Source organism: Leiobunum rupestre, chromosome 3, assembly GCF_980474605.1.
Source record: "Leiobunum rupestre chromosome 3, qqLeiRupe1.1.hap1, whole genome shotgun sequence".
NCBI classification, from domain to species: Eukaryota; Metazoa; Arthropoda; class Arachnida; order Opiliones; family Sclerosomatidae; genus Leiobunum; species Leiobunum rupestre.
Window position 1 is genome coordinate 11,092,741 of NC_143386.1, and position 18,099 is coordinate 11,110,839.

Sequence of the window (18,099 nt, forward strand, 5' to 3'; positions counted from 1 at the left end):
GAGGACTCGCTACCAGGGTTGGACATAAGGATGTGGTTTTTAGTAGTCAGCCTGGCTAGTGAACCTCCTATCTTAATTTATTTTAGTAGTCATTAACTAGTAGGGGTAAAAATGGGGGTATAAAAACAAGAAGGTCAGCCAACATTTTGCTTTACCCGTCAGAATTGAAATAGGAATTTTTATCACTTGAGTTATATGACTTTTTTAAATAAAATGGGATTGATGAATGATGAATTTATGATACGCCATATTCGCCATTATTTATGAATATTTAGGTAAATTTTTCACTAGTCAAATATACTAGTGAGCCCCAAGATTTCGTTTAATTTTAGTAGTCAGAGCATTCATTTTAGTCGTAAAAGGTCGTGACTAGTGCCTTATGTCCCTGCTCGCTTCCCCTACGTCATAACGGGGGGCTAAACTTCCATGTTTATGTCGAATCAACCAATTTCGCATTTCTGGCAAGGTAATTCCACGTCACCATAACCAATTTTGATGAAAATTTACAGGTTATTAACATATATAATTTTAGTGAGAAAGCTAAATTTTTAGCTTGTAGTTTTTAAAATATGATTTAAACAAAAAAGCATGTGTAAGGAACGAGAATTTTCTTCAATCGAAAATGCCATATTTAGGTCTAAATAACCCGATAACAAAAAAAGAGAGTCCCGTGAAGTGAAACACAGGTAAAACATAGGCCTATGCGATCGAAAGTTCTCGCGTGAAGTTTGAGCCAAAACAAATAAACAGGTAATTAATTATAAAATTTTGAAAATGGAGAGTTTCGCTCAATTTTTGTTTCGCGAGGTAAATTCAATGGTATGTTTTTCCAAAACTATTGATAAGATATAAGATATTGGATTAAATATGGGGTAAAACATACCCAATTAACACGAAAATACTGATAAAACTATCTTAGAAGTGTGAACTAGTGAACCTCACTCGTGAACCTCACTTACACGAGTGTCGAAGAGAAAGCTCCAAAGTTTCGTAAAATTCCATCTTAATTTTAAAGTTGGCGCTCTTCCATACTTTTTTATTTATCCGAATTGTAGCTTGGACTATCAGCTTTTAATTAAAGTACGTTTCATATAAATATCATTTGGCGCCATACCGCAATTTCTCTTGAAACAGTACCATGTATTCTCATTTTTCACAAAAACGGGTCGATTCGCGCAACTATAACCCAGAAACTACCCTTCTAAGATATTTTTATCGGTATTTTCGTGTTAATTGGGTATGTTTTACCACATATTTAATCCAATATCTTATATCTTATCAATAGTTTTGGAAAAACATACCATTGAATTTACCTCGCGAAACGAAAATTGAGCGAAAATCTCCATTTTAAATTTTTTTTTAATTAATTACCTGTTTATTTGTTTTGGCTCAAACTTCACGCGAGAACTCTCGATCACATATGTTTAGAGTTCTTAAATTACCGTAATTTAGGAAATCAGTAAATTACGCGGTAATTTACCGTGTAATTTACCACAACACGGTAAATTACCGTAATTTAGGAATTCAGTAAATTACGCGGTAATTTACCGTGTAATTTACCACAACACGGTAAATTACCGTAATTTTTTTTTTTTTTTAAATGTTTTTTTTTACGTTTAAAACAAGGTATACAGAGTAGAAACGCTTTTGTTGGGTATTATATATTTTATAAATTACCACAACAGGTTATGAATGCCCAAAAATGTTCAATTATCTTCATTTTGAGATGCATTATCAGTATCATCATATTCCTCGAGATACTCACTATCGTTTTCATCATCGTCAGATTCATCGATAGTTAATTGAACCGGTATAAACAGGGCTAGACATAAGTATTATTCGTATTAAACTTATCAAACTATTCTAACACGGCCTTCGACTCCTTGAAAATTCGCAACCAAAACGAATCTAGGTGGCGCAGCGGTGCCTAGCTCTTCGAGTTAGTGCGTTACGCGGTTTACGCCTATGATCTAGTGTTTGCTGGAGTGAAATTACATTATTAAACGATGCAAAAATACACTAAAACTCGAATAACGTTAGGTTTTGAGTTTTGTAATCTTGTGCGACGTATTTTAGGTACATTTTAGCCCGAAAGATCAAAGAAAATTGAGAAACAGTGAAACACGAATACGATTGTAAATTACCATTTTCGTAATTTACCTGAGAAAATTGTAAATTACTGTTACCAGGGTAATTTACCTCGTAAATTACCAGGGTAAATTACCGATTCGTATCTCTACATATGTTTTACCTGTGTTTCACTTCACGGGACTCTCTTTTTTTTATCGAGTTATTTAGACCTAAATATGGCATTTTCGATTGAAGAAAATTCTCGTTCCTTACACATGCTTTTTTGTTTAAATCATATTTTAAAAACTATAAGGAATTGGGAGCTAAAAATTTAGCTTTCTCACTAAAATTATATATGTTAATAACCTGTACATTTTCATCAAAATTCATGGTTATGGTGCCGTGGGGAATTTTTTCCAAAAACGGACGATTTGACGTGGAATTACCCGGCAGCAGGTTTAACAGAACCAAAAATAGATAGACGTAAACTATCTATTTTTGACAGAACCTAGCGATGAGTGGCGCTAGCTGCGTTAGATTTTTTTTGATTTAATTCATACCCCTTTAACATTTTGTTTTTAATATTTCTTAACAAGTCAAATGATTTTTCGAAATTATTAATTTATTTTGAATATTTCAGATTTTTGTTATGGATTTATTTTTATAATATAAAATTTCTTCTCATTTCGATTATTTTGAATTTCGTGGCTCTCTTACAACGTTTTCCATTGGGATCGCTGGGAGACCGTTCGGGATTTTACGATGACGTCAGGACTCTTACTCGGACCGACGCGAAATCCTTGTGAGAGTAAAAAAAATTGCTCCGTAACTGAAGACAGACCAGTTTTGAGTGGTCCGCGAGCGAGGGATTCCGCCAATGGAGGACGTAACTCGCCCTCGGAGCAGGTTTTTTCTCCCCAATGGAAAACGAAAAAAAATTACGAGCAGTCCGCGATCGCTCGGACCAGGCCAATGGAAAACGCGATTACTATTAGAAAATATCATCGATTTTCTTTGATTTTAAGAAATTCGATAATCGTATTTTTCAAAATGAGACCAGATTTTCCAAGTGACAGGCACCTCGTGATTTTCCGTATCATTAAATGATTCATTTTTGTTTCATTTCTATGACGAGTTAACCTTTTTATTCTGTATATTATAGAATTTACATGTTCTAAACGTTTCTCAAATCTTTATTCTTTGAGTATTCCTGTCGGAAATAATCTAATGGCTTTTTGTTCACTTCATCGTAGTATGAAAGTTCCACCTTCAAGTTCTGAAGCCAAGCGTTAATTTTTGGATAAACTGTTAAATCGAAATCGGCAGCCTGAATAAAATCAAATACATTTTAAATGTATTGACGCTTAAGCCAATAAATAAGGGAATGCAAAATCATTATGGAGAAATGTTGGCTTAGAGCTAACAAAAATACTCATTAATAAACTAATACCCAAAGAACCAAACAAACTTAAGTCAACTACCGACTTGTAAAGCCAATTACCAGTGGCTAGGTTACACTGCGTAGGATGGTGGTGGTAATGTTAAAAGGAACCACCTATGGACTGCAATGCAAAGGATGATAAAATTAGCGAATAAGTAGATTCGTCCATAATTAAAAGGGATAAAAAAGCTAAACCCTAAACAAATTTGAAGAAATTTAAAACTTACAAATAGCTCGTAAGGATAGGTCTTCGAGCAAACAAAATGACGCGAAACTCGGACCAAATAGATCTTCGAGTGAAAAACTTAATTAAATAAAATAAAACAGCCAGAATTTCCAACGGTAGACCAGTTTATATTCTTAGTATCTCTTTTCGGTGAATTAGTCGCAAGCCAGCCTTCCCACACGGTACTGACGAGTCCCAAATAGGACGAAACCGGTCTACCGTTGGAAATTCTGGCTATTTTATATCATTTAATTTAGTTTTTCACTCAAAGATATATTTGGTCCAAGTTTCGCGTCATTTTGTTTGCTCGAAGACCTATCCTTACAAGCTATTTGTAAGTTTTAAATTTCTTCAAATTTGTTTAGGGTTAGCTTTTTTATCCCTTTTCATAACGGACTAATCTACTTATTCGCTAATTTTATCATCCATGGTGGTGGTAAGCCCTTCATGCCAAGTGAACCAACAGCTCCCTACACTTACTATTACCGTGAACCGCGGGGCTAACCACTGTAAGACGGCCTGTTCACCGATTACGCGTACTCAACACTGAGAAAGGTACAGCCTCTAAAGATAACGCGTAATCCCATTAGTACAGTCAAAGGCGCGAGAAGAGTCCGTTTGCGGCCAACTTAGGGGGCGAAAACTATGTGGCAGTTTCTTAAATCTAGGCGTTTCAAGGTCATCGTGTATGCTATTTGATTAGGAAAAAAATGGCCTTGAAGTCCGTAAATCCTCTTTCCCCTTTTTCTGGGACTCCCCACGGCCATATCGTCGTCGAACTGAGTTAATTAAAGTTAAAGTCCGTGAGTAACTTTTAAAAGGGAGATAATTTTCGATTACGGCTCAATGTCGGTTATAATGCAGATAGCTGTGTAGGGATATTAGTAGCTTGATCGTGGGTGTGGCTTATTTTCGTTGCCAACGGTAATGAGATTATGTCGGCCATGACATTAAGACTCCCTTGGTTGTAGCGTCTTTAAGTGTCAAACCGGATCGTGCGGTATTTCGCCTCGTGATCGGTGACGTAGAATAATGTCATGACTGCTGTTTTGGGACGGGGCTTAGCTACGACGCTACGATCAAGCACTGAATTATCGTGTTTAACAGTTTGGGCACCACTTCGAGGGGCTGATCACTCCGCGTAATCGGTGTTCAGAGCCGTACCTTTGACTGTACTAATGGGATTACGCGTAATTTTTGAAGTCCCTGTCTTTGGCAGTGCTAATCTAAGCGTATTCCGGTGTACAGACTTTCTAAGAGTGGTTAGCCCCTCGCACCACCCTGTTTTCTTCCTAAACATGTTTTGAAAACTAAATGGGAAAATTTCTTCGAAGATAAATATTTTAATCGAACAAGATTAGCAGTATGTGGTGAGCTTAAGAGCTAAAATATACACTTTGGAAAATTAAACTTATTATATCTTAGCTTGGCCAAAGAACCCTTACTTCAGCAAAATTAATTTCAGCCAGAAGGGACAAATCCGCAATAGTTACGTTGTTACCAGCCACGTATTTGCTATTTTTCAAATAAACATCTTCCAAAACCTGCATCTGTTTCTTGAAAGAATCTTCAGCCTCAGGATCCAGAGTTTTGCCATAGAATATTGGTAAGTACTGCAATGACAAATTAGTTACAAAACATTACTATATCTTGTAATGAATTTTTTTGAGGGGTAAGACACTCTGCGAACTCGGTGTACACTGCCGTACCTTTGACAGTGCTAAATGGAACTCGCGAACTCTTGAAAATATGTACCTTTAACAGTGCTAAATGTACGAACTCGGTGTACAGATTATCTGAGACTGTCTTACCCCTCTTATCGTACTCATCGTAGTGAAATTGGATTTCTGACATTTCAAAGATTCGATCTCTCAACATTTAAGCTATTTACAGTTAAATTTAAATTTTTAATTAACAAATGATGAAATTAAATGATATTTGGATAATTTCACCTCTCAGGCCCGCGGAAGGCACTTGGGCGAGACAACGGGGGTAGCAGCGACATCATACACTATCATAATTCCAGTAAATTCATTTTAATTCTTGTAATTACTTACGAACAAGTCGTGGAACGCTCGGAAGAAAGTGCCAGCGTCGAAATTGAGAAAGCGGTCAACGATGGCCCGCGCCTGGGCTTCTTTCGGGTAAAGGCTGCTTCCGGGCGCGTATTTGTTGATCAAATAGGCTTGGATGGCCCGACTTTCCCAAAGGCAGAAATCATCATCCACAAGCGTTGGAACAACGTGTGTTGGGTTGATCTGCGTATTTAATGGGCTAATTACTTATCTATATAGAGAAAGATTTTAGTTATTTATGAAATTCCTTGTCAATGCGAACAAAAGTATACAGGACAAACAAAACGGAAATCTGAACATTTGGAAGAGATAAGAAAACAAAATTTGTATAATGGTTTGGCTAGTCATCTATGTAACAATCCCAATCATAAAATTAATTGAAATGAACTGGTGCAAATGAAATTTTAAAGAATCGGTATACATAAAAAAAGGTCCGTTGGATATCGAAAATGAAGTGAAAAGTATAAAAAATCAAATAATAAAAAACAATAAAATGTAAACAAAACTCGCGGATGATTTATGTAACGTTTGAAGAAATTATTATTGTGGTAGCCGGGAGTAGTGACGTACTCCTGTAATCCCAAGCGTCTGGGAGGCAGAGTTTGTGGATGGCCGTGTGAGGACGAACAGCAATTCCCTAACGGGTGGTCGGAATACTTCCGCCACGGGTGTCCCCACCACTGTCCCCACGTATCCCCCCGTTGGCGTGACCGTTACGCATATCTCTCCCTGATTAACCAGATCTTCGTCGGGCTCGCGGTCTTCTCAGACTCAAACAGCCCTTCTTTCTTCCTTCTTTGAATAAAAATATAAATAAATTATTATTGTGGTAAACCTCGACTTGAAAAGGAACTTCGGGTTCGAAAGCTCGCCAGATTTATGTACATATTAAATTAGTTTTATATGTCATGAAGTATCTTGTCTCTTAAATTAGTTTATTTTATAGTTAAGCTTGTTTTTAATAATCCTTTTCTTTTCGAGTAGGAGGTTCGATGGTGGATCAATAAAATTCCATTTGGAAAATTCTTAAAAATTCGCCTTTACCTTGGCGTTCCTCCACGCGCAGTGGAAAATTATTCTACGAAACAACTCCGTTAGTAAAATCCCTAGGAAGTATACCGCAGTGCAGATAAGGTTCAGTGTTAAATAAGGTTAATAATAATAATAATAAGCTAGGCTAATATACCCAAGGCACCACCATTGGCCCAAGTCATCTAGCGACTTTTAAGGCCATTAATTCAGGTGTCCCGGCTATCCTGCGTTGGAGGGTAGTACCAAGCCCTTCATGCCTTGCGAGCCAATAGCTAACTGCACTAACCTCAATAAGTTTTTATGAAAGAGGAAAACCACTTTATCAAGTGGGAAGATAATGTTCACACTCAACGCTGGAGTAGTACCCATGGCCTTAAGCTGCGAGGTGAAAGTGCTAACCACTTCGTGATCATATTTATTTTGATGAAGGAATGATTGTGGTTTGATAAATACTCATTACGAGATTTTAAGTTTTCCGCCACCACACCTAAAATTAAATTACCGCCCTCATCAATACTATTCCCAATTATCAAAACATTTACTATCCCTTAGGTACCACCGGAACCAAGTCTATAATATTTCCCCTAAGTATGTCTCTTTGGGATATATTTACTGTGACGTGACCCCAAACAGAAAATAGCGAGGCGTTGTCAAAAGCAAAACGTCAGAACTAGCGAACGAAAAACGGCACTGAAGCCTGCTATGTCACAAATAGTTTTCATTACAGGGTCTTGCATGTGTCATACTTATGGAACAATATTATAGACTTAAGAAGGATTTCTTATTCTTCGATTTGTTTCTGTGTAATTTGGGCCTGCATATCTCCCTTAAATTAACCGAGATTTATATTTCCCGCAGATTAATCGAGATTTTATATTTCTCGCAAACTAACCGAGACTTTATATTTCCCGGCAATTTACCCGATATTTTATATTTCACGCAAACTAACCGAGATTTTATATTTCCTGCAAACTAACCGAGAAATCTTTTATATTTCCCGCAAATTAACCGAGATTTTATATTTCCCGCAAACTAATCGAGATTTTATATTTCCCGCAAACTAACCGAGATTTTATATTTCCCGTAAATTAACCGATAATTTATATTTCCCGCAAATTAACCAAGACTTTTTATTTCCCACAAATTAACCGAGATTTTATATTTCCCCCAAATTAACTGAAATTTTATATTTCCCCCAAATTAACTGAAATGTTATAATTCCCCCAAGGGTCATTCCATGACAAAATGACCTAGTTTTTTTTTATTTTAACACCCGACCCCTTTCGATTTCGCCAAAATTTTGTATACAAGGTTTTTTGGGCCTAGGAAAACGATTTTGACAGTTTCATAACGATCGGTTCAGCCGTTTACGAGATACAGCATACGCGTTTTTTCAAAAGTTCGCCTTGACCCCCTAAATGTTTTCTAGTATATCTTATGACATAATTATCGGAAAATCACATGTAATACCTCATTTTAAAGACAATGCGCACCCTAATATGAATATTTAATCAGAGTTGTCATTTGACGTAAATGTCATTAAAATCTGGGCCTTTAAATAATTTGACCTTTGACCTTGCCCAGACACCTCAGTCGTAGGTCAACGATTTTAGCATTTTTAAAATTCCCACTATCGAATACATAATAATCACTCAAAATCTCAAAGTAATATTTGTAGTTTTCGAGATATTAATTTTTGAAATTTACCCCACCACACACAAAATGAAATACCAAAACCATTTATTTTTATAGTTTACACACCAATTAATTTTTTATTTACACAAAACAGCTTAAACTTCTTTATACATGGAAAAGGCTTTGGTAATTTTATTTTTATCGTGCTCTTTGATTTGATAGCCTTTCGAATTTGGTAAACCTACAAGAATTTCAATTGCACATAGAACATTTTCACTTGACACCCAACTGCTATCGATCCTTCTGGGCCATGTGTATTTGTCCGAAATACCAGGGGGACGCAAAAAGTTTACAAAGAAGTCTCCAAACTCTTCTGATACTTCCTCAATTAATCCAACGTAAAGTTGGCCTTTGTAGACGCTGGCTACCAAATTTCCCACTTTAAAGTTTTCAGCCTCTTGATTTCGAGTATCTGACAATTCTAAAGTCGAAACCTTAACTGTGGTTAGCGAATCGTCATTAGATAACGGAGAAACCATGATTTCATTTAACGATTTCGGAACGAATTTATGAAACCCTCGAGTTCCTTTTACTGTTATGGCTTTAGAAAACCTTTCTTTTAAAAGTTCCTTTTGTCGCTCAATTTCTTCGTTTTTAACATAGATGAACTTGATATTTTCGAAGTTTGATAGGCAGAAATTAAACATATCTGTTGGAGTCAAAATCTGTCCAGTCACTGGTCGCTGAAGACTGACTCTTGCTGTTTTACGCTTCACTGTTCCGCCAATTCCGTCACAAGGTCCCTTGCCATGAGATGTGGCAAAAAAATGCCATTCAGCGTCCAAACCAAAATCTTGTTTGTGGCAACAGAGATTAGAAAAGTTGTATTTGTTTTTATACTGTCCAGCACATCCATCCGTAAAATAAATTAGCTTTCTAACATTAGGAACATGTGTTTTTATATTTGGAATTAGATAAGTTAAAAAACTGTGAACAGTATTGGTTGTATGTGTTCTGGTATCACTGATAATACAAAAATTTAAGTGGTTAAGTTCTCCGTTTTCGACTACCCTGAAGTAGATTACGAAGGGATGCACTGTCGCTTGAGAATTGTCCCAATGGAACCCTTGTGCTTCGTCTTGAATTACGAAGGAATAGTTCTCCGCAAAATCACCGAGAACAATTACGTCACCAGGTTTTAGAGTTTTTTTGAGGTTTTTAAGATAATTAGATTGCGACTTAGATGTGTAATGATGACGCGTTAGTTCAAGTAGTTTAATGGCCAAAGAGTCGAAAAAGTTTTCAACACTCTCGCTCAAGGTCATGAGCTTCGTGCTGTCAGTTGTCACCCATTGCATGAACTTTATATTTTCAAAATCTTCTAAAAGGTTCGTTAAATATTCATTTTCAAGTAGACCATTTTTCCCAGGACAGTCCTTGCACACCCTTATCATACAATTCCTGTTTTGAGTGTCACACACGGTGAGCGCCATGAAATCGATATCACATTTTAAAGGACAAGGAGACGGTAGAGCTGATATCATTAGCTTGACATTTTGGTGATAGGTGCAGACACACACTGAATGTGTACCTGACGAACCTGCTAATACACACCAAGGTGGTCGTAGATAACAAAATGACGAAAATCCTAACGTCAAATCATGCTCTTCCTTGAATTTGTTATAGAGCTCTCTCAGGTTCAGCAGTACAAGCCTCTTTCGATGATGTTCTTTTTGACCTGTCTCGTGGTTTCTAACTGACACAAACTCCTTTTGTCCAGGTGTCATACGACTGTTATCGTCATTTTCGTAAAATTCAACGACTTTTGATTTAACGTCTTCGGTCAATATTAATCCCTTCGATTGTTTCTCTGGTAGCGAAAGAATTCCTTGACTAGATTTAAGATTCCTGCTTCGTTTGACCATGTATTCTGGTGCTCCAAATTCCTCCATTGTGCGTTGTATTCCAAATGGTGACAAGGTCAGGATCTGAAGCTTTTCGCCGTATGATGTCTTGGAGTTATTGAATTTATCTCTCAGTTCGTTCAAAATATTCTCATATAATCGATGTTCTTCGAGCTTTCTAAAAACATCGTCCGTAACCATATTATCGTCTGTTTCATCAAGAGAAATTTCCATTGACTCTTCTAATTTGCGTTTCAATGAATTGTTCACAGCGTTTAACTTAGTCCTGCTTAGAATTGTTTTTTGGCGAGATGACAAACCTTCTGTACAAAAGTTAAAAAATATATGTATTTATATATGTATACATATATAAATTCTTTCAAATTGAATATATTTCTTACTTCTTTTAACAGGAGATTCTCCCAAGTTTATTAGAGTTTCGTTAACTGCCACTAAAGCTATAGCTTTGTCGTCTTGCGTCGCACCTCCCGATGAACAAGGTTGACTAAATGAAAAAGAATCGCTTTCTTGTGATTCTTGTGCAGTGTGAACTTCTGAAACGTCCAACTGTATTTGGAGTTCATCCTTTACTTTTTTTCCAGCAGACATAAAACACTGGATGCACAACTTATTTCCAGCGATAACTTCAATTCCTCGTAACTTTAATTTTTTGAACAAATCCAATGAAATAGTTTTTAGTCCACTCTTTCTTTCAGCGTCGTGAGTCCCAAAAGGATTCATACACTTCTTTTGACTCGTTGAATACCTTTTCATAAAAAGTTCTTCATGGTGACGACATATGTTTCTTATTTTGGACATAGGTATAGCTGTTCGGCTGCTAAGAACTAATTTGTCATCCTCGGACAGATGGTTGTTGATACCAACTGTTTTCGAAAGTGTTTGCAAATGACATTTACTACTGTCTCTCCAAAACGAACAATTTCGATCCATTTCAGGGCTTTGTTCGAGAATATACAGTTAAATAAATTCTATTTCGCTACTCAATTATCGCTGTTAATATATTTAACTACTCAATTATAACTATTATATATTAAAAAGATATTAAAACATTTTTACGTTATTAAAAACGTAATCGATATGACTAAGAGCAATATTGGGTTTTCTTGAGATATCTAGCACATTTCCATTTTAGGGTGCAGTAAGATACGCTACAATAATATTGAACGCCAGACTATACTAAGGACAAGCAATTTAGTGATGTCTTCTGTCTACAGATAACATGCAAAACTAAAAATAATATGTAAATAACTCAACTTAATTTAAGAATTAGTGTATTTGATATTCTAAACTCAAAATTACCAAAATAATAATATTTTTAATTTATTTAGTAGGTCAACTAGTTTCGTGTATAAAATAGCATTTTCATTAATTTGAGGGGTAAATTTCAAAAATTAATATCTCGAAAACTACAAATATTACTTTGAGATTTTGAGTGATTATTATGTATTCGATAGTGGGAATTTTAAAAATGCTAAAATCGTTGACCTACGACTGAGGTGTCTGGGCAAGGTCAAAGGTCAAATTATTTAAAGGCCCAGATTTTAATGACATTTACGTCAAATGACAACTCTGATTAAATATTCATATTAGGGTGCGCATTGTCTTTAAAATGAGGTATTACATGTGATTTTGCGATAATTATGTCTTAAGATATAGTAGAAAACATTTAGGGGGTCAAGGCGTACTTTTGAAAAAACGCGTATGCTGTATCTCGTAAACGGCTGAACCGATCGTTATGAAACTGTCAAAATCGTTTTCCTAGGCCCAAAAAACCCTGTATACAAAATTTGGGCAAAATCGAAAGGGGTCGGGTGTTCTGTGGCAGGCGTTTTGTCATGGAATGACCCCCAAATTAACCGAGATTCAATATTTCCATTACACACACGCACCTACCTTTAGAAACTCGGGTGTCAAGTGTTCATTCTTGAGGAAATCTATTAGGTTGATTGTGACCGGTAGATTCAAGTGTTTCACGGTCATCAAGACCGCCCTACACGGACCACTACCCGCGTGAAGATACAATTTGACATTCATGGGAAATGCGGCACTCGAAGTTTTTTTTATGAAAAATGCCCGAAATGAAAGCTATACAGTCACGATTTATTGCCTCAAATCCCTCTAAAAAAATCCCAATGTCATCTTCATTCTTTTTTGAAGTACTTATCAAAATTGTGCAATTTAATCTTATCGAAGCCGAAATACTGTTTTATCTGTTGGGAAAGTTGTACGTGTTCTTGGAAGTTTAATCTATCACTCTTGTTAAAACTATCTCATGCTCGCTGAATTAATGTAATATATTTTTAGATAGACTTTGCTTAATTCTCGACGAGAATAATACTGACTAAACATTCAGTAAATGAGTAAACGCTATAGAACATTATAATTTTTAGTCATTTGCTAAAATTTTATTCACAATATCAATTGTCTAGATTATATTTGCAAGAGTACAGTTTATAAAATGATAAAATTTATACCAAGACACTATAAGAAGTTCAAATTCATATTTATCTCAATACATCAAATTTTTATATTTGTTTTAATGAATTTTTTTAATTAATGATATTTGAATGAACGAAATAAGAAGAATTTTAGTAAAACAACAACTTATGATATTTCGAGAAAGTCGATTCTATTTATTTTGTAATTTTTTAAAACAAAATATTTTCGGTAATTGTAACGATAAGTAGCATTGGTTGACGAGAGCCACAGAAATGCGCAAAAGTTGCGGAACTGAGAGGCCAAGCCACAAGCCCAAGAATCCCCCGATGTAGCTGAACACATCTTTACCCTGTGTGCGATAAAAGTTGATACTTCTCATGTTCATGCTGGATACACGAATTTCACATTTCCGCCACCAGTTTTAACAGATTGCTAGTTAGTCCGGTTGTGTAGCTAAGACAACCTAGGCCTCCCGGCATATTATTTGATACGAATTTAAGGGCCCTCTGAAGCTCTGTGGCCCTCTATCATTACGGGGTCTGCGGGGGCCTTATTTACGCCACTGAGTAGTTACGTTAAAACCAAGTCGTAGCTCTCGTTAGGAGAGTTGTTTGATTTAGTTCATACTCTTTTTAAGCGAGTTATTTTTGTCAGTAGATAGTGTATGAAATGACTTAACTTAAGCGAGGAGTGAAACGATCTCTTGTTAAGACCAATTTGTCGAAGAGTCATTTGGTGGCAATGTTTAGTTAAAAAGGAAGTGTATCGCTGCTCCTGCGGTGGTGATTCCTCTCTATCGTTACTTGGAAGCTACATACAGTCCCAAGTTCGCTAGCGCCGCCGACGCCGATATTTCCTCTGGCGCCGAACCGTCGCCACCAAGTCATTTACTTTTCGGCACACTGCAGACGCCGCCGCCGATAAACTTTGCTCCCGCCGCCGAAATGTGTGAGTTTTTCTACGTAACTTTAATTTTTCTTTCAAAACCGTTTTCGATTTTTTTTCCCTTCGCGCCGCCGCCGCCAAAAAAAAACAACTTCGCCGAGGATTTTTGGTCAAACGCCGCTGCCGACCGAAATCCAATCGGCGCTATTCTCTACGTGTAACTTCATAATCCGCTCGATAGCAATATATCAGCCTATTGTACTTTAGCAGGAATCCATACCTCTACTTGGAATGCTTATCGCGGCAGATTTTCGTCCCGATGTGGCTGACGGTTTTTTTGACGTCACTATGTTAATTTAACAAACAACAACGTGAGATGGGAGCGCGCGCAGAGGGGATTTTTTTCTCTCGTAGGCGTGGCCAAAGCCGTCAGTGATCCTACCATACGCGATACAGTAAGATAAGCATTCCAAGTAGAAATATAGATTCCTGACTTAAGCCAACAGATGATTTCCAAAGAAATCTTTGTAGGTTTGAGCTATGAAAGTGATGTTACTTACTCTTACAATCGGCACGTGTGTAAACGTAGTTGTAAAAATTCCCCGCAGATCCAGAAAAACCTCGTGGGTAGTAGTACTGTTTGCAAAAATAAAAATTACTCTCCATTTGACACGTCCAAATAAACTTATAACGGAAGTAAATAACCAGACATCAAGAATGTATGTATTTATAATTTTGGGGAAAAACTAGGTCGAGATTCCTTTTAGAGTTGATTCCCTTGGTTCCAATTCCCCTCATGCTTGTAGAGGAAGCTCACTCTCCCTAAGAAAATCCAATCATCCCGGTAACTGACGTCTGCCGACTCGATTGAAGCACACGCCGTTCACTTATTTAATTCATCCCACTCGTGCCAGGGGAAAAGTCGACCCTGACCCCCAGGGATCATCTCAACAGACAGTCTGCTTAAAGGGAATATAACTTCAGGTATTTTGTGTGGAACACCAACGTTTGCAGCTCTGGCCGCTCTTGCCTTTGGCTTTACAAATATTTCGCGCCACTGTACAGGGAAATTTGAAAAATTGAAGGGGTAATAATAATAATAATAATAATAATAATAATAATAAGCTAGGTCTTCCATAAAGATTGCTTTGCAGGTTATTTCTGACAAATATTAACCGAGTTGTTCAATTAGCTTTTTTTAAAATGCAAAATACTTTCTCCATAACTCAAAATGTAAAATGCAAAATACCTAATTAATTTGGTTCATTCTGTTAATATTTGCTCTATTTTAACCTCATTAAGGAAATAATATTCATGAAAGTATTGTTGGAAATGTTACTTTTAACTTCAGATTTAAGATGGAAAACTGTTATAAAATTTCCCGATAATTAGTAGATGAATCGATTAAATGAGTGATACATTTTCTGAGTAGTCTGTGCCCTTACAATCCTAAAAAATCCAAGCTAGGGCGAGCTATATGTATAAAGATATTCCATTACAGATATAAAGCTATTGAGATAATTTTGAACTTACTTTCTCATTTTGAAGGTATCTGTAACTGAAAACTCTATATAATCTTCGCTGAAAAATATTAATTTGTATTTTAAACATAACAGCTATTTATGGGATCGGTTCTTAGGTTTCATCGTTTGGGTCTGTCAATTTAGTAAGATATCGTGGTTTTTCTTGCAAAATAAAAGATAATTCATACCAATTGAAATAAACTTTTAACAATAAATTATGCTACGATGATTATCTCGTGCATCTCGAGTATACAGTCGTGGAAGAAAGTTTCTGAATACCTTTTTTTTATAACATTTGCGCTCCAATCGGTGCTACATTAATGTGCACTACCTCTTTGTAAAGATCTTGTTACGTTTTATTTTATTACGTACCAAAAATAGCATAACAATGCATTTTTAAATTTGCCACCAGGATTTCTCCAAAATTTCTCGAACGTTTTCCGAAAGAATTTTCGAAATCGATGAAGCCGTTCGTAAGTTATGGTCGAAAATGTGAAGTCCTAAATTACTTCTTTCTGCAGCTTCGAGACTCAATTTACAATTTTAGTTGGCACTATGGAAATGTTATACGGCTTATCTGGTAAGGCTTTTTTTCGATAACTGGGGAAAATATTTTATTTGACTGTGTTGTTGAAACTGCGAAAGAAGTTAAGATCTACCGCGTCACTGTTAGCACTAAATTGTTTCACTCCGAATCAGTCGTTATTACAATAAAAAAGCCTCCATCGAGGGGAAGATAGCTTTGTTACAGGGTGTATACTAATAACCATAATTATAAATTTAATAACGATTTAATCGATATACTGTCGAACCTACCGATTTGATTTTAGATTTGATTTAATCATCTTATAATTAAAGGAGTGATGGTTTTTGCGCGCGTGCTTCTTTGCATCCGGTAATATGAGAGAGCCTCGCTATGATCGGCCAGGCCGAAAATAACGGGCACACATTTGGATAATGCCTCTTATGTAACAGCTTAGGCTACCCTATAGCTTATTTTCATTTACTTCTGATATAATAAAAAATATAGTTTTAATTGATGTGAAATCTGATCCTGTATGCCTATAATTCCAGCTAATATATTTGACCAAAGAGTATAGGGGCTAAGAAAATGACCAATAGGAGGGTTCTTGCTTTTGACGTCACGACCAAAGTTTTAGGAAACTATTTGTATCTTTTATTTAACTTCTAAATACACCCCAAAGGCTGTGTTTACAGGTTTTTATTTGTTTTTAATCGTTACTCATTATAATGAAAATTGCAGAAATACCCACAATTATTTTATTTAAAAAAATATTAGAACAATAAAAACGCGTTTTAATTATTCTCAGAATATCAGTCCCTTGGTAGTTCTTTTTCGTAAAAATATAATTTCCTTTTAGTTTTTGTGTTTTAGGTGAAATAGAAAAAAAATACATATAATGAAAACAACATTTTCTTATTATTCAAATATTGGTTTAAATACGTCTTGGCAAACAAGCTGGATAATTATTTGAACGAAAAAAACCACCAATCCACTTGTATTCTGGGAAATTCTCAGAATTATATAAAAATTATTTGTGGCAACTTCTGCAATTTAGTTTTCACCTGTACGGTACGCAACAAGTGTTTCCTTTTAACCAAGTAGTTCAGGAAGGCTATTCTGTAAAATCAGAAATGACCAAAAAATCTCGATCAGTCAAAAATGGTATTGCGCATGTGGAGAAGGGGCGAAAACTATCGATTGTTAAAGTTTAATTTTAACTATTAGCAGTATGTTACGCTATATCCGGTATTTGAGTCAAATCATTGCCTACATGTTTAAGCGGATGTAAAATACCTGTTTATTTTTGGTGCCCAAGACTTAAATTGGCACCATCAACCGTATGTCGAAGCATTTCATTAAAATAACTTACGTCGGCATTACACACCCCCACAATTATGAATTTGATCAATACTAGCGATAGTTTGTCATTTCGATAGCAGCCAGGCCCGGCGTTATGGTGTGGGGCACTAGGCAGCAAGATATGAAATAGGGGCCCAAAAATAGTTTTACACTGAAAGCGGGGCCCCCGTAAAGCACTGTGAAGCGCGGGGCCCTAGACCGTCACCTCGCTTGCCTTGCCCTAACGCCCGTCCTGATAGCAGCCTCTTATGCACACACGCATAGTAATATTTGACAGATCACGATTTATTTGAATTTTTTTATTTTTACAGAATTGCCTCCCAGTTCACAGATGAGAGTTTCCATTATTTCAACAAGCAAAAACGCAGCAACGCTGACGTTCATCTTTTAAAATCCCAATGAAGGCTCATTTCCAGTTGGGCAAAAACGCAACGACATAGCACCGAAGTAAGTAACTACTATAATTATCTTGAAAATCTTGAATGAATCTGTCAGCGTTAGTTCGTTATCTACAACATGCTTACTTACCGACATGGAGTTGGGCATTTTCGCGTACTCAGACATTTGTGTCTAGCTTCAGCATAAGATTTCATTTTGTAACACAAGTCTGAAAATTTTTGGATGAATAATAATTTGAATTTGTGGGCGTGTCAAATTATTACATAAAATTTAGCTTCTCAGATGTCATAAGTCAAGTTCACACGTACCCTCGGAACCGATTTGCCTCGTTTCAATCTCGCCGCGGTTCGTAGCGTTTGGAAATCTGTTTGTTCACACGGTAGATTTCCAGTGAGTTTGAAGAAAATTGGGCACGCGTAGTATAGCTCCGTAATTAGGAGGTCATCTGCTCACGTTTTAAAACCATCTAATTAAAAACGAATTAAATATTTCGTCGACGATCTGAAACGCTGGGACGCCCAACAGTCGCTGTTCACACGACGGCATCCAAACGTTTCGGGGGCG

At 36.3% G+C, this 18,099-nt stretch overlaps 2 protein-coding genes across 3 annotated transcripts in view; both read right to left on the minus strand.

Moving 5' to 3' along the window:
- LOC149949479 (glutathione S-transferase 1-like) overlaps window positions 1-12,533 on the minus strand; it is a 29,442-nt gene extending 16,909 nt beyond the window's left edge. The window contains exons 1-4 of one of the 2 annotated variants that reach the window (XM_090169236.1): window positions 12,298-12,533; window positions 5,795-5,995; window positions 5,183-5,350; window positions 3,182-3,397 (exon numbers count right to left, since the gene is read on the minus strand). In XM_090169236.1, the coding sequence (XP_090025362.1) occupies window positions 3,245-3,397; window positions 5,183-5,350; window positions 5,795-5,995; window positions 12,298-12,438 (663 nt within the window). In that variant the 5' untranslated portion in view covers window positions 12,439-12,533 and the 3' untranslated portion in view covers window positions 3,182-3,244. Of the gene's footprint in view, window positions 1-3,181; window positions 3,398-5,182; window positions 5,351-5,794; window positions 5,996-12,297 lie in introns of those variants that run through there. The other variant, XM_090169237.1, reaches the window with a different exon arrangement.
- Window positions 12,534-12,961: 428 nt separating this feature from the next.
- Window positions 12,962-17,869, minus strand: LOC149949481 (uncharacterized). The gene is made up of 5 exons (XM_090169308.1): window positions 17,844-17,869; window positions 17,665-17,743; window positions 15,262-15,309; window positions 14,289-14,364; window positions 12,962-13,192 (listed from the first exon to the last, which is right to left on the minus strand). The coding sequence occupies exons 2-5, from the start codon at window positions 17,727-17,729 to the stop codon at window positions 13,034-13,036; spliced, it is 348 nt and encodes a 115-aa protein (XP_090025434.1). The 5' UTR covers window positions 17,730-17,743; window positions 17,844-17,869; the 3' UTR covers window positions 12,962-13,033.
- Between the last annotated feature and the right edge of the window lie 230 nt (window positions 17,870-18,099).